General features: G+C 32.5%; 1 protein-coding gene across 1 annotated transcript in view; it reads left to right on the top strand.

Moving 5' to 3' along the window:
* The first annotated feature begins 2,104 nt into the window (after positions 1-2,104).
* LOC113783026 (MADS-box protein SOC1-like) overlaps positions 2,105-18,143 on the top strand; it is a 76,157-nt gene continuing 60,118 nt past the window's right edge. Inside the window, exons 1-6 of the mRNA XM_027329037.1 lie at positions 2,105-2,137; positions 2,313-2,546; positions 9,092-9,158; positions 10,249-10,257; positions 11,598-11,659; positions 11,782-11,881. Coding sequence (XP_027184838.1) covers positions 2,365-2,546; positions 9,092-9,158; positions 10,249-10,257; positions 11,598-11,659; positions 11,782-11,881 — 420 coding nt within the window. The 5' untranslated portion in view covers positions 2,105-2,137; positions 2,313-2,364. The remainder of the gene's footprint in view (positions 2,138-2,312; positions 2,547-9,091; positions 9,159-10,248; positions 10,258-11,597; positions 11,660-11,781; positions 11,882-18,143) is intronic.

The raw sequence follows: 18,143 nt of genomic DNA, 5'->3' as shown, positions 1-18,143 counted from the left end.
AATTTTTATTTATGACGTCATCCGGTTCAATTCCGATCGAACCCGGTTGAACCCATTAACCCCTGACCCCTGAGTTCGACCCAGTCGATACCCGGTCCGGTTCTGAAAACATAGCTCCTTATGAGGCAAAAGAGTAGTGTTGTCTTTGTGGGTCTACCCAACTTTGCTTCTGCTTCTAGTAATTCTATAAGAAAGTTGAACATGTTTTAAAGGAATCAAGGCCTCCTCAGTTGATTGTTTAGTTCAGTCTAATTATTGAAATTCTTGCAACATTGAGCATAAATTCGTACAACTTTGATGTAATGATGAACTAAGTGTAAGAGTTAACAAAATTTGTGTTTATATTATCATTTTATATCAAATATTGTGTGAATTAAACAAAAGTTTAATTGGAGAGACCCCAAATTTATTTTAAAGCTGGTTTAACAAAAGTTGAACAAAGTTCAACTAGATGGAACTAAACAAAAGTTCAACTAAAGAGACCCAAAATTTTGATAAAATTACTTAGCAATGTAAAATACCATGTTGGACCCAAAAAAGATATTTGGTTAAATTAAATATAACTTTGGGATCTGATGCATCCTTATACCACTAATCCAACTTTTACGCGCAAAACTCCCATTTTTTAAAGCACACTCTAAATCACTTTTTCAGTTAGTTTAACACTTCATGCAAGTTTTAAATGACTTAAATATGTGATCTAGCCCTTCATAACAAATCAAAAAAGTAATAATTATATAAAATGAAGGGTTGAGTTCTTTGATCTTCTCATTTCTTGCCAAACCTCAACAGGCATCTTTTGCCTTGCTACTTGAACCCTACAAAAAACAAACATTACAAACACACTTAAAAGCATATAGTAAACATGAAAATACACTAAAATGAAATAAACTAATACAAACAATTTATCACCAATAATGTCATGAGTTTATTTTATGCTTGTTATCATGAGTTTATATGCAAGGATTTCGAGATTGTCATTGTGTGAGTCTAGCATTTTGCTTTTGAAAAACTTAATTTCTTATAAATTGGAGTTTATCATGCCAAACTTTCTTTAAATTCATGGAGTGTATTGTTCTTAGTTTGTTTGTGTAAGTTATGTGATTGGTGTGATTAATGAATGTGAAAATCTTCTTATAATGTTTTGCTTAGTTCTAGTTTTTGCTAGGTATAAGTAATACGTTTTTCTTTCATATTAGTAAAAGAAAGTGATATGATTGTTGATCATGCAAAAACTACTGCAGTGTTTTGTAGTACTTAGTAACTAAGGGTTTTCATAAAAAAATGTCTGTTTTTGTATAAAATAGTACTAGAATTAAGAGTATGCAAAGTAGTGAGAATTTGTGACTTGATCTGAGTAATGACAGACATTCATCTATCAATGTTTGCTTTTGCATCAAAAGATAAGTTCACTACTTGAGTAAAACTTAATAAGAACTACAAAAAGAAGAAATGAATGAAGAGAAAGAAAAGGTGCAATTAATGTGTGAGGGCTTTCATATTAATTGTCCTTGTTTGTATAAATTTTAAGAGGTGGTTACCAGTTTAGCTTTTATATTTATTGATTATGCTAATTATATAGCTAGCATGATTAAATTAGAAATGATGCATGATATTGAGACTTGACCAAATGATGGTACGATAGGTTTTTTTTTTTTTTTTTTTTGTAACCATTATCTTTCTAGAGCAATTTCTATATAAACTTTCAACAATTTCACTGACACTTGAACACTATGAATAACAATATCCTTTTCTAAAGTTCATCAGTTTCCACTTGTCGTTGTACAGATATTTTTTTAACAAAAACAGTAAATTTTATGTTGTACAAATATTATTCTCCATTGTTTCTTTTTTGGGAGGGTCTCTTTCGGGCTCGTCGTACCAAAAGAAGAAAAGGAATAAAGTTTTTGGACCTAGCTAGTCTTTCCTTAATCGCTTATGCGTTGCACAGTATATTCTATTATTGAAATTGAGACTTAAAGGGGAAAAAAGAATATAAAGACTTTGAGGATTATCATTTCTCTGTACATCTTGCCTGAATAATGTATCTTTAGGGTTTCTACTAGTGTCTTTCGTACCCAATATTTTCCAGCTTTTCCCACCTACCATCTTGCAGATCTGAGGCTTCCCAGAAAAGGTTTTGTCTGGTTTTCCATTTTTGGGGTCAATCAATTCCATTCCCACCCGGTTCTTTCTGTTTTTGGAAACTTTTTTTTTGTTCATGAGGTTATATTAGTTTTTTAATTCTTGATTAAATGCATTTTGGTTGTTTGTACTTCGACCCTTCATGGAGTCACTGATTTCTCTTTCAGGGTTGTTGGTGGATTTGATTTTGCACCTTGTTTGTTATCTAAAATCGTAAGAATGGTGAGAGGGAAAACTCAGATTAAGAGGATAGAAAATTCAACTAGTAGACAAGTGACATTCTCAAAGAGGAGAAAGGGACTTCTCAAGAAGGCCTTTGAGCTATCAGTTCTTTGTGATGCGGAAGTTGCACTGATCGTTTTCTCCCCCAGCGGGAAGCTTTTTGAGTTCTCAAGTTCCAGGTACATTAACCATCAACATTTGCACATGATCTGCTCATATTCTCCATCTATCTCTCTTTTTTGTTATTAATTTTTCTCCCTTTGATCAAAATGGTATCATCTTCATCAAATTTTATGTCCGCTTTTACAACGGATTGACCATAGATCATTCCAAGTATTTTCTGAAGTTTTTATCAAAGCCAAGGGATCAGAGATCCCTTATCTTGTTTTATATCCGTTTCTATGAAATCAATTTTTACCAATAAATGCAGCTTTTAATGAGTTTGACTTAAGCTATTTTTCCCCTCTTTGCATCTGTAGTATCTACTTCCACTCCTTTAATGGGATTTAGATATTATTAAGTCCGGAGGCGGAAATACTAGATCCTTAGAAGCACGCAAAAATTAGATAGACAAAATACACATAACGACAGAAACCAATGTCATCAATAGTTGCAATTCTGCAGCATTTTTTTACATGATATTGTAAGCCAAGTTGTCAATTAAAATCAGTAGCATGAGATATTCTCCTAGGGCAAAACTTATGAGACACGGCATTTTCATCCCAACAACCGCTTTTCGTAGTAGTTCTTAGAGTACATCGTGTAAATAGAGTACAAGGGGTTGTACTATAATACTTGTTTTTCTACAACGAAAGTAAAAGTTTTAGTCTATCTGGAATGCAAGTGGAAGTGGTATCATGTCAATAATGAATCCAGTAAGAAGCTGTCGAGCTTTTGTACTTGTTCTTGAAACAGTCCAACCTCGCCAGCCTATATGCATTAGTACTACGAGGAAGTGGACCTTCTTATCTCCTAAAAGTTAGCTTTTTTATTGTTCAAGTTGATTAAGAGTGTGTCTCGTAATGTTTACGATCATGTACAGACACATAATTTGCCCGCAAATGCTGGCATATTAATCAGTGTACAAGAAAGAAGAATTTTTATTTTGGCCTACAGCAAAGAAGATTATTAACATTACTGATGCATTTTAAAGAGATCAGTTAACATAATCTGAGGGCAATGGATGTATGACCATATACCAAGTTATATATATGTTGGTTAGCCAGAATCTAGTGAATAAAGCCAACCGTGGTGATGTATCATTAAACCCTGAAATATTAACTTCATAAAACTATAAAATGATGCCATATCTCGAGAAATTCTAAGTTTCCATCTTAGTTGCTATAAGAGCAGAACAAATAGAAAATTATTTCTTATTTAGATTCTGCGTTGAAACAATGCGAATAGTGTACTTTGATCTCAAGAAGACAACAACAAAATAAATCCTCTTAGACCACTTATATTGGATGTAGGGATAGTAATCTTCTATCATATTGGCCTTTTTTACTTCATTTCTAATGACATTATAGATTCTCAAGCTAAATAAGAATATTACGCATATTTCATCACACTATGAACAACTATGAATAGTAGTGCTTCGAAGCCTATGGACCAAGAAGATGAAATACAAAACTACTTAGGCCAAAGACCTTGGAAGCATATATATTAATTGAACATTGAGTCATCATCCAGGATTTTAGAGTGTATAGTAGATGCCAAAGTGATAAGCCAAATTATAATACCTTATTTATTTCTTACAACCAAACTTTGTAGTCATGACTCAGGATCTCTGGGTCAAAGTGTTGAAAAGTACCAAATTGTGGAATCTAAGAGTTACGGGTTCTCTCAAGTTCACTTTTGTTTGATTCATTAGTACTACATAAAACTAAATACGTGGTAGTGAACCTTTAATTTCAAATATCCATGAATCCTAAAATACATCACCAGTGGTGATCATCACTTCCCAATAATGGCACTATTTCTTAAGTATTGTGCCGCCCATGATATACATCATTTCTCAAAGTTTTCAGGTCATTTCTCAATTTTAACTTAGTGCATATATATATATATATATGTATACATATGCGAGGGCATTTTTGTCCATGAAATATGAGTTGTCCAGCATCACTTGAGAGACACATAGCAATAAGGATACTGAGCAGTATTAATGGTGAAAACAATGGTTCTCTCAAGGTGGAAGATAATCAAATAATTTAGACATCTATGGAAATTATTGGCTTCTTCTATCTTCTTTTTGTGTAGCAAAGGTCACATCACATATGCACATTATGAAACTTTTAGCTTTCTAGCTAGGCCAAATTTGACCATCCTAGTGTAAGCTTAACGTTGACACATTTGAAGCACGTGGTGGAATGATGAGACTCCCCCGAACATTCAAGATTTAGAGAATGCATTCTTGTTATTGGATTCATGGTTTAGAGCAATGCATAGCATCTTAGAATGTCAAGGGGGGTAGTAATACTCATATTTTGAAGCTTTGCATCCTAAATTCCTTAATTAACATGTTATGTTATATTTAACTTTAAGTTCCAATGAATTGCATAATTTCGATGAAGACGACGATATGGCAGCATCATTTGACGTAATTCAGGATCCAAGACTTTTCTATAATTAGTTGCCATTGGCTTAATTTTTCTACAAAAAGGACCTATTTCATGGTTTTATTATTGGCTCGCTTTCAACTTTGAGAAGGAAATAACGGTTATTTTATAGTTAAAAGACTAACTTGATGGAAGAAAATTTTACAGGACGCAATTTTTTGACAAATATTTAACCTTTCAGAAGGGAAATGGCTGGAATTTAGAGGCATAAATGAACTGCAAACCCTTATTTTGAATCAAGGAAAAAGGTATTAATCACTAATTCATATTTGGTTCCCCAATATTGGTCTAATCCAGTTCTTTAAATGTTATATATGATAAATTTGGGCATCTTGCTTCGAATATTGAATATAGGAGTAAATATTGAATACTTGATTACATACGTAGGGAGTGTTTTTTGAAATTTCTATAAGTTTTGAAGGGTTAAAGATTTCTCATTGACTCATAATTTAAAGCAATTTGATGTAAATTATATATAACAACAGTTACTTCGAATCTTTTTTTTTTTTCGCTTGAAGTTCATACCAACACTAATTTGGACATATTAGGTCAACATGATGGTCATGTGTTAAGGACTAGTGCCTTCCTGTGCTACAGTACCAGAGTTGGCATACTTTGAGCTAAGTCTCCTTATAGGATGTGTCCAATCTCTGTCAATAATAGAATTTTTAGTTGTTTTACACTATAACTTTACACAACATGGAAATATCTCACCTATAAAACAACACACAGAAATACCTCATTCATGTACTGCATAACGTGGAAGGCCTTTATCTCACGCAACTTTGAGTTACTTATGCCTAGTTTAGAGCGTAGGAAAGAAAAGAAGTAAGGAAAAAAGGGGGGAAAAAAAAGAAAAGACAAAGAATTACTTTTTTTTTTCGTATACTGTTCCGGCGTAGCAGAGGATAAAGGCAAGGAGCAAAATTATTAATACATGTAATTCACACATTTACTCTCAAATTTAAACTTATAGGTTCTTGTACTGATGATAAATGTGACAATTTCTGGGTTTTCAGCTAATGGCCTTTTCTTAATTTTTTTTCTATTTCTCTTTACTTTGATGAGAAGTTTGGGTAAATAACCTCATCCATCCTTCAAGTTTAACTCGTGACTCTATTTTGTCTCTCGAGTTTAAATAGAACCTATTATATTTCTGAAATTATATATTGGGTTTTGAAAGGTGCCTAAGTAAAATTCTATCCAAAATCAACTTAATAGATGCCAATCAAGTGAGAGACTTGCTATATCTCCAAAGGCATTGATAAAAATTATAAAAGCCTAAACCTATACCTTCAGACTAAGTAAATAAAAGGGAAAGGCACTTGCCATCTATAGCATTATCAGGGCAAAATTTTACACTCAACTTCATTGTTTCTAATTTTGTATATATGTGTGCATACAAACACAGACATATATACATATATGTATATATGTATATCTATGTGTGTGTATGTATATATATATACACACACACATATATATATGCATGTATGTATGTATATGTATATATATATATACATGCATTTGTATGTGTGTGTATGTATATATGTATACATACAAATATACATAGATACATAGATACATATATATATATATATATATATATAAGTAGAGAGAGAGAGAGAGATAGAGAAAGAGAGAGGGAGATCAAAAGATCAAATGGCAGGAGCTAGAGATCAGATGGAGAGGGAAGATGAGTGAAATGATTTGCAAGAATGGTTTTAAGTTTTTCGATTGACGTGAGCGAATGATTAAGGGTCTCGATTATCAAATTTTGCCCCAATAATGCAAGAGGTGGCAGGATTCATTCCCTTCCATATACTTGGTTTATTGTGATCAACTTAGGGTTCCAAATCTAGATTTCTAACTTTTTCCATTTGTTGCCCATAGAGAACTCGTGTTTCTTTCGAGATTATTGTCCATCATGCCAATTTGGGCGAAGTGTGTTTTATGGGCCTTTTGAGACCTAATTCATAAGGCAAAAGACACAGTAGGTTCTTTATGAACTTGAGTGATGAAATAAGAAGATGAGCCAATGGTGAAGGAAGGATGAAATCATTTACCCTATAAATTAAATTTTCTTTTAGGTTTAACCATTCCATTTCTCTCTCTCTTTCCCATGCATTGATATATTTTTTTGTTTTTTCTTCTCTCCATCTCATTTCATCCCAAACGAATGTAAAGACTTCGAGACCCGTTTATCTTGCAATGGGGTATTGAGAGTTGAGACAATTGGGTTCTACGGCATGGGCATATCTACATATTGTCAATGTGCCGCTACTAGGCTAAAAAAATGAATAATAAATATGATATTTTAAAAAAAAAAGTTTGATTTCACATTAGTAATTTGTTAACGTGGCCGTACTGATCAAAGAAAAATTATTAATTTAGATATTAAATTTTAGAAGAATTTATCTATCTTCTATTCACTAATTCGCAGAAGGTCAATATGTACGTGTGTTTAATGACAAGAACTTTTAATAAAATAACATGTATAAGCCATATGTTTAATAACCACAACAACTAAAACCATTGTTTTAAGGGGTTATAAGGTAACAAAAAACTCTAGTGATTTAACGAGTTCATTAGACACTGGTGAATTTTATTTGTGAACCTTTAAGAAATTTATTTGGCTCTGCCACTGTAAATATAGGGTGGCTGTTTTTGCTTTACTGGTTTCAACTACTCACTTGGTATTAATGAAGAAATCTACTGCCAAATGTCAACCTAAGGACTGAAATAGAGGACTAGTTAGCCTTACCTGTAAGGTATGTGCATTTGAGGGAGACGGGCAGAAGTAAGTTTCTTGAGAAAAGTTCATAGATCTCTCAGAGAATTGATAACAAGAAAAATAAACAAAATCTGGGGATGAAAAAATCTCGTTTAGAATCTCTAGATCCATTAGAGGACTGACACAATATCCGGAATCAGGATGAGAAATTTTATTTTAAAATTATTTCCCTGAATAATGGACCGTTGATTAATTTAATTGCATTAGTGTGATTTTTAACCAAATTTGCTCCTTCCATCAATAGCATATTTCCTGTTACCTGTTGTCCAGTTAAACAGCAATACAAACTGGAAGAGGAATGAGTTTCCATGCTTAAGAACATGTTAGTTTTTAACACTGTTCAGCAGAATTTGCCAGTTGAAATCCTCTATTCAGATGGTGAAGGATCCTCTCAGCTTAAATTAAATGAAAGACTAGATCTGATTCACCTCCCCAATTTAGTTGAGCTTAACATCATAGATACTCAGCTTTAATTCTCTGTTATGTTAAAAAAAATGTAAGATTCGAATAAAACTGCATCAAGTGAAATATAATATATACTTTAATAAATTTTCACTAAATTAGAACATATATTTATTCGTGCAATTTTGTATAATGTGGTTTTTATTTTTAATAATGAAGTAAGAAGGCTTGATAAATGTCTTTACTGCACTTTGTCTAGGTGGGTTGTGATTTTCACATAGAGTTTTGTAGATGTTTCAATACATTCAACAAAGCTACTAATATATCGTATTATTTTCAACTTTGAATAAGCTATGAATAGTAAGATAACACATTGAAATAACTTGAAATTTAAACTAAAAACCATAATTAGATCATTTTAAGTAATCCTATGGAAGCCTTAAAAGGTAAAATGAATGTAAATACACATGTATTGGTGTTAAGGAAAAATTTGTGATACCTTGAAGGCACCAAAAACATGAGTGACAAATTTTGTTATGCTAGTAATATGTTTTGTTAAGTAACTATAGTAAGTTTTCTCCTAGTTATGATGAAATTAGGTTTTTTGGATGATAAGTGGGTACATCTTGTCATTCACAACGAGACTTGCCAGTTGCACACCGCAACTTCCTATCGTTTGAACAAAATTTGACATTCATTTCTTGTTAGGCACCATAACATTTTCCCCGTGTTAAGTATATGTGCATGCACATTTAGATCTTGAATTCATAAGCTTTGGGTCTTGCCGAATGGAAACTGAATCAAACCATTGATTGCCCTTTTGTCATTACATAAATTTCTGTTGACGTAATTTAGTATTTGCAACTTGTACCTTTGACCTCATGGTGGTTCCTTCAAATGATTTTAGTGCCACAAGTACAACAGAGCGCTACCGGAAGTGTATCAAGAATCTCCGTCCAAGCAAGCAAATGGATGTAGAACATTTACAGTCAGAAACTGATCTGCATACTCCGGTAAATCTTGTTTCATTATGAGTTGCTACTGCAGTTGCTAGTAAACCTATAGCTGTAACTGTTTTTCCCTTGCGTTGTTTCCTAGAGAATGATCATCCAAGCAGTAGCAGCTGTGTCTTTTTATGCTTCTGGATTTAAGTCGATCGGTATCTTTAATTATGTTCATGGAAAATGTTTCGTATTGGGAAACATCTTCTTCATTTTTTACCCCCTCGACTGGATATATGTTCTTTTTGCATGTCCTTTTCACTAAAGAGTTAATTTCTTGTGTGGCTGTGCTTTATGTGTTTACCATTTGTGTGATTTTTCTCTTGTTTTGTTTTTAGTGAAGAATGTCATCTAGTTGAGTTTTATGCACCATTTTCACAAGTGGAATTACCTTTTGAATTATTTGAATAGCGGGTATTAAGGTTCAATTGTGTCCTGGTACCAAATATTAGTTGTATGAAAGCCTATGAATTGCCAAAAACTTGATAATGTTCTACTCTACGCTTTAAATTTTAATTTAATTCCCTCGTTCACTGCATATATATAGGTCATGGCTCGTAATACAAGAGAGCTGGAATCGATCCCACGAGGATCACTTCCAACTGCTAAGTTTCTTAACTCACTCTATTATCTAAACTAATCAAGAATTTTAACTAAATAAAATAACCATAATGCTAAAACAATGCAAGGAAAATTAACAACTTGAAGAAACTTAACTAAACACAAATGTCCTAGGATATATAATCCACTAAATGTACCTAATTATGGATGAAATAGTCAATTATCACTAATGTTCTTGTCTTGCTAAGGATACACTTTATTCAAATCGTCGGAACTTGCTCTCGCTAATGAATCGAATTTAGCCAACATTATAGTTTCCCAACTCTCGTCATGAAATCTAAAGTGAAGACTTAATTTAGTTCTAGAAATACCAAAAACATCCACTTAAATGCACCACTACTTTCGTGTGCCTACTCCTTATATTCTACCTATTCCATTTTGATTATTGTCAACTATTCTCATAGATTAAAACAACTATCAAGACTTGTAAATGGTGATCAAGGATTCACAAGTGTTAAAGCAAGAATAGATGAACTAACAAGTACAAAATATAGTAATAATCACTTTATTCAATCATAATCAAGGCTCAAATAGGTTTATCTATCCCTAGAACAAGAAGATTTAACTAAACATAGTAAATTTAACAACAAAGTTCATATCTTCAATGTAACTAAGCATCAATGAAACAATAAAGAAAGTGAAGAGAAAGAAATACTTATTCAAGTAAAGAAACAAGATCTTCAAGTTTCATCATCTTCATTGCCATAAAAAATACATTATTATATCAAGAGTTCTTAAAGTTCTTCAAAGGAAATAAGAACTTGATCTAAAAGTACACTAAAAACTAAGCTAGAGAGGAAAGAGAAGGAAAATTCTACTTTTTGCCAAGAGCTAATATTCTCTCTCAATAATGTGTTTCTTCCTTGTTAAGAGTCAAGAAAAGAAGCTCTTAGATTCCCCATAAGTTGATACAAGTTATCCCTTTTTGTCTTGTCAATGATGGAGAAAGAAACAAAAGTCATGCAAGTTAGCAACTTGCAACTTACCCACTTAACGCCTGGGTGCGGTTGGGGTGGCGCTGTACTCCAGGCGCAGGGGATTAGTCGGGCCGCCTTCGGGTCTTGACCCGGACACCCCTGTGTTGACAAAAAAAAAAAAAAAAAGCAACTTGCAACTTGCAGCCGTCATGAATCCCACGAGTCCCAGAGATTATGCAAAACATGTGATTCTTTGCTAAATGGATATTCTGCCTATAATCCCTTGCAGAATCCACAGAGTAACCCTCGAGATTTTCTCTCTCTCTTTCTTTTCTTAAAGAAATATCCTTAAATCGCATCACCTACTTTAGACATTGTTGTGACTTTTTCAAGTTTCTAATTCTTGCTTTGTTAGATCACCATTTTGCTTCCAATTGAGTTTGATCATTTTACCTACAAAAATAAAGAGATTTTGCAAGTAAAATGACAAAATCACAACTAATTCATCTATCAATTTAAAATGCAAATTAAAGACAAAAATGAAAATCTTATACCAATTAATCTTACAAATAGACTCAAAAACAATAGGAAACACATTCAAAAAGATCACAAATTTAGCCATTATCACGTTCAAAGTCCAAAATAAGCATTTTCTTGGCATTCACCTTCTTGATTTCTCGGAATGGCAGTCAAGATCCTTCTGAACTATTATTGAATAGCCGTAATGTCTTACATTCACTTGATTTCTTGATTCTGAGAATCTCATTCAAGATCATGGATCAGTGCCAACTGATTCTTTGCCTTAAAGATCTTGCCCACGGATTTATTCTGCTAAATCTTTTGATCCTTGCTGAGCATACTCTTATTTGTGCAGCATTTTGAAGAAGAGGTTGCAATCCTGAGGAAAAAAATTGAGCTTCTTGAAGAAACTAAACGGTGGTGTCCTAACATTGGCACATTTGTTCAAGTTTTAAGCAGAACTCATCCTTATCGTATAACAACATGGATTTCTTACAGTTTTTGGTGATTTAAAACATAATAATTTTTGTATGTAGCAGAAAGTTCTTGGGAGATGGTTTAGATTCCTCCTCCATTGATGAGTTGGAACAAATAGAACATCAGTTGGAGAAAAGTTTAAGAATCATTAGGTCAAGAAAGGTACGTTTTGCGATAGACATCTCTACAATTACATGATCAGAATGTAGAATTTGATGGTCAAAATCGAAGTTCAATTCTTTTGCAGATCCTATTCTCTTGCGAGGAAATAAATCAGCTGAAAGAAGAGGTAAAATACGCATTTGAAGCTTCAGGAGTTGCTTATTCTTTCATTCACATTTTAGTCCGAAATAAAGTTTATGCATTTCATGTTAATTGGCATGGCTAATATTCTTTGCATATCTTGTCAAATTCAGGAGAAAATTCTTAGGAGGGAAAATGCGGAATTACGGGAAAAGGTAAGTCACTCTTGTTACTCATAACGTTATTAATTTATATATACCTAGAATGACCACAAATAAAAAGTCTATTCCAACTTTATGATGTTGGATAGGTATGGACGCTGGAAGTCAGTATATCGATTCAATTTTTTTTTTTTTTTAACAAAATAACCAAATTCTTTGAAAGGAACTCCAATGTAAGGGAAAACTTGAAAAAAAAAAAGTATTAGATAAGGTCTGAAACTACAAACATTTATTTCAAATTCACATATTGTATAAGTTCTAATGTTAACAATAATGTAATCAATGTTGAGGATTTAAGCTGATGGGCTATAAGATTTATCACCCCCCAGAAGTATTACTACCATTAATGTTTAGTTTGCATATGCCAAAGCTATTTATTGGTAATTTATATTTTTTTGAAAAATGAATTTGCAGTACGAAGAGCGACAGTTGGAACTATCGATTGGTCAACAATTCTTATCACTAGAACAAGGAAAAGAGGTAGAAACGCAGCTGTTTATCGGACTTCCTGATAGTTAAAATGTCAAAAAAAAAAAAGAAAAAAATAAACAATATATCAATCTACGTGACTTTGTATAATTTGTTTTCTTTACTTCTTTTGTTGTATAGATCCAACTTTCAGGTATTTTTAGGGACATATATAATGCTTGGATAATGAGCAGTAGGAAGTATCTAATATCGTCCTTTTTGATTATTAAATCCTATTGGCCTACTGCCTTATTATGCCGTCTTATTTTATAGAATTACCGTTAAAATGATGCAAAAGGTTGGATGCATATTTTACTGGCATTAGATGTTGATAGGGTCACTGGCAGATAAAAAGAAAAAGGGCGATAAGATAAATTGCTTTATATTTACTTAAGATGTCAAAATTATATCCTTCTAAAAATTAGATTTTACCCATAAGCCTTTTACAAATATGCAAGGGTACCTCAAATATATATTTAAAAAAAAAACAGGGATGAACATTTGTATCTAAAACCTGTAATTTTTGGTATCATTCTTAACTTTTAGGCATTGTTTGTTTTGAGGGGATGAGACAGAAAGGAAATGAAGCGATAAAGTTTTTGATATTTGATTGAATTTTGAGAAGGGAGAGAAAGGGAAAGAAAGGGATCATTCTCGTTATTTTTTATGAGCCTCTTTTCCATCCAAACCTGCACAAAAATGAAGTGAAAAGAAATTAAGATGAATGAGAATTTAAAATTTTCCTAGAATACCTATATGTTTATAAATTATATTTGAAAATTATGGATAGAAATGTAACAAATGCATGATAGCTTCTTTACTTTCCTTTCCTTCCTTAATCCAAATAATATTTTCAATATTTCCATTTTTTTTCTTTCGTATCTAATCCAAACAAGATGGATAGAATCCACTTCACTTTACTCTTCTTTCATTTCTTTTCTATTAGAGTTCACTCCTTTCCTTTTCTTCCCTTTCCTTCAATCTAAATGGTGCCTTAGATCAAGAACTTTTCAACAACCTCAAATGTACATCCTTATTAATTTTACCCCCAAAACTCAACTTTTGATTTTACCACTACAGACTAACCATCATACAATTGCTACTTTGTTTTGAAATACATTTATCTTTTCTCAGTATATGTGACGTGCGCGGGGTATACATATAATATTAAGCTCATCCCAATCAAGTTTTACATTTATAAATTCCTAAATACCCCACACGCGATTTATCGCAAGTATACGAATCGTGAGCGAGTATAGGGTATTAAGGGTCGATCCCACAGGGAAGAATGCAATTACCGATGTTTTCAAACTCCTTTATTATTTAGACTATCATAAATATAGAAGTAATAAAAATAACACTAGAAAGCTCCTAGAGATATGAAATTCCTTACTGCTCTTGCAAATGAGATTACCGGTTAAGTGAATACTATTATCTTGGCTAGTTATGGCGTAATTTCCTATTGTATGTGAAACCTACTCTCGTAGTGAATCAACTATACTTGTAATTAAGTCATACCTACTCTCGTGGTTATAAATTAATTACAAGTTCATTTCTTCTATGAAATTACATGAAACAAGTCACTAAAACCACAAAGATGCACCTCTACTTTCGTGAGTGTACTCCCTAGGTTTATCACTTCTTTGCACTAGTGTTAAATTCCAATTTTCATTGCAAATTTAATACCTTTAGATAATCACAATTAATGGCCAGTTAATTATGATTAGAAAATCAAAAGTGATAAATAACTTGCTCAAAATAATATCACCAAATAACCAAGTAAAGATCATAAACAAGATGTAGAAAGTTCATCCATACTCTAGGCATAAACTTTAACTAAACATGATAAAAACAAACACCAAACTTGTATTTTAGTTAAACATGAATTCAAATACAAAAGAGAAAGTGATAGGAGAGAAGTCACCCTTGTCACTTGAGCTGCAAACTCTCCATCTTTGCTCCTCCAATCTTCCTCCAAATCTAACTACAAATACAAGAAGGATAAACTACTCTACCTATACTATACTAATGAACTAAGAAAAACTAGTGAATACTACATTTTTGGTGAGTTTTCCTAGCCTTGCAAAGTTATTTTGAATCCTGCAAGTCCATGGCTATATATAGATGAATGCAGTCAGGAAATGAGGCTTGAAACATCCCTTTTACAGCTGCTAATTGGTTGTCATACGTTCATCCATAGCTGTAAATTGTTGAAGGAGAAAACAGGTTGTACCAGCAGCTATTTCTGACCAGAATCTGGCTACTTCAACTGCTATTTTCTCTATGATGACGGCTGAATTAGCTCTTGCACAAAACATAGCAGTTGTAGTCCATTGAAATAGCTGTCCAATGCCTCAAGAATCATCCAATTTGGAGCTGTCTAGACCGAGATATGATAAAAATACCACTGACTGGTCAATTCCGCGTTTTCAGCTCTCAGCAGCAGACTTTGACTTCTGTATTTTGACATTTTGACTAGGAAAACAGCCGAATTGGACTTTGATGTCTTCACACCAAATGTAGATATATCTCTTAGCTTCAAAATGGTACCAAGATCACCTTGATCCGATCTGTGTAACTCCAGATATAGTCAAAATACGAAAATGTGTCTGAATTGTCAAAGCTGACTTTTTCTTGATTCAAATTGCATTTTTCCTTTTACACTTCATATTTTATTTTCACCATTTTAATCCATCTTCAATCATCCAAATATTTTCTCAATGCACTTCATTTGATGATTGAATCATTAAACCTACAAAATATGAAGTTTTTACCATAAAAATCAATAGAAATGCAATTTTCATACTTTAACCACAAAATGCATATTTTCACTAGAATCTTAGTTAATTATTTATAAAACTAAATAAAACACACCAAAACTAATTAATAAAGCACACTAAAAATACGTAAAATATACTCTTATCAAATACCCCCACACTTGAACCATTGCTTGTCCTCAAGCAATAAGAAATACAAACCAACAATAATCCAAAATTTGAAAATAAACATATGTAGCATTTCAACTTCATTTCCTCAAAACAGAGTAAATAACCATTATGTAATTATTCAATTAAATTCAAGTACTCATAATATCAAGTAAAGGAGAGCCAATTATACCACCATTATAACAAATTCAAGTCAATTTCTCATCCTTAACCAATTTCATACGCAAGTAACTCATATGGCCAATAATATGCTTTCTAAACCCATGATCATCTTCTTATTTAACTTAAGGAGGGATTTATTTATATAATATAGCTAAATATTACTTAAGTTGTGAAAGTATCTTTTTACGCGAGGATCGACATTTTTAGATGAAGATCACCGGTTACTCAACACTTCACATACTCAAGTTGCTTTGCATACTCTTAATTCAAGTACCGTTTTACGCGAAAGTCGACATTTTTAGATGAAGACACCCGGTTACTAAGTACAAGAATCATTGGAGTAGAATAAATCTTTTTTTTTTCTTCTTTTTTTTTTCATTTATTTATTTTTTTTTTAAAGTAAAGATAATAACATTCCCTCGAAAGCATAATCATGAGAAGAGTATTGCAATTATTGACCATATTTATCACTTAACTTATAAAATCCAATAAAGAGAAGAAATTTCATCAAATATGCAAAAAAAATATAGGCATAATTTTCTCCACTTTAAAAGATATACTTTCCTACAAATGCAAAAATTATAATCACATAATAGTCATTTCCAAGTTAAATGAGAAAAGAAGTTTCCAAATCACATATATTTATCTCAAATGTAGAAGGAATTTGAACTACTAATGGTATGAAACTTGTTACCCCTTGGATAAAATCGAAAAAATTTAAAAATTGTTGAGGCAAGTTTGCAATTTTGGACAAGATTTTAGAAAAATTTTGAATTTTAACACAAGCCCAATATTTGCAACTAATAATTCAATCACATACAATGTATATAATCTCAATTCTCCCCCCACACTTAACATACACATTGTCCTCAATGTGTAAAAAGGAAAATCAAGATAAAGAAAAGTAATACTCCCCTATTGTTGCGATTGAATATGAAGCTTCAAAATCCATTGTCCGTGTATCTCCAACGCTTCATGAGTTTCATTGGATAACCATTAGTGATGTAATCCTAAAAAAAAAATGAGAAGCAAAAGTGATAACAAAGGTTTAATAAACAAAATGATGATCCGTAACTTCAATCCTTTGTTTTCGTGATGTACCTAAAAAAAATACACAATAAGCAACTCAAGGTACAAGAAAATATATATGAGGAAAAGAAGAAAAAAGAGAATCAAGGAATCTGCATTTTTTTTTTGCTCCGAAAACGCGACTCATCAAAACGCGCCACCAAGCCGCGTTTTATGAAGTCGCGTTTCTTCACATATCTTGCAGGATCGAAAACGCGACTATGCTTAAAAACGCGACTTGGAGTCGCGTATTTTAAGTCGCGTTTTCAATTTTTGATCAGGCTGGAAAACGCGAATTGGTAGAAAACGCGACTTCCTGTCGCGTTTTGAGGCGCGTTTTCTTCAGTATAGGCGCAGAATCGAAAACGCGATTCTAAGGCGCGTTTTCAGCCCAAATGCGTTTTCTTCTGCGAAATTTTTGCAGAAAGCCAACTTTGAAAAATTACAAATGATACCCCAATCACTCAAAATGCATCATAAATCATTTGTTTGTAAAATTTATCAATATGCACACATGTAAAATGATCAAAATATGCATTTTAACCCCTTCTAACAAATCAAAAACAACAATTACTCAAATTGAGGGGTTGAGTTCCTTGATCAAATTTCGCTTTTTTCACCTCATTTGGTCACTTTTGCTTCCATTTCCAATACCTACAAATGAAAAATAACAAAATAACTCAAACATATACTTTAAACATAAAATCACCCCAAAATAACATAAACTTAAACAAACATTGGGTTGCCTCCCAATAAGCGCTTCTTTAAAGTCAATAGCTTGACTATTTCACCTCATTTTTTCAAGGAGGCTTTGTTAGCGAATAATCCACCATTTTTGGTCGTGGTGGATCATTAAATGGTGACTTTATAGCAAAAGTCACATGATCTAATGATAGGAGAAATGGAATTGACTTACCTATCCCAAGTGTTTCATAAATATTACCTTGAATATGCACCACTTGAGAACTTACCAACGGAAATGTCATGAGAGTATCCTGGGCAGCAATACCCTTAGAACCTACACTTTCAATGCACTCCTCAAGAGGGGTGAAAAATGAGTCATTAAAACTCACCTCTTGAGCCTCAAAGTTAGTTCCAAAGATATTATCTTGTGAAATGGACATTTGCTCATTGAAACACAATTGAGATTCATCATTTTCATCAACATGCAATCCATTTTCACATACAACATTCTTACCATTCATGCTAGGATCATTTTGCAATTTATTAGAAGAAATAACCTCACACAATGCATTCAATTGCTCATTTATTCTGCCAAAGTGAGAAGTTAATTCATCTATTCTTTCCTCAATCCTA

This window comes from Coffea eugenioides, chromosome 9 (assembly GCF_003713205.1).
Source record: "Coffea eugenioides isolate CCC68of chromosome 9, Ceug_1.0, whole genome shotgun sequence".
In the NCBI taxonomy this organism is placed as follows: domain Eukaryota; kingdom Viridiplantae; phylum Streptophyta; class Magnoliopsida; order Gentianales; family Rubiaceae; genus Coffea; species Coffea eugenioides.
The sequence above is the reverse complement of the archived record's forward strand: the minus strand, read 5'-3'. Positions and strand labels throughout refer to the sequence as shown.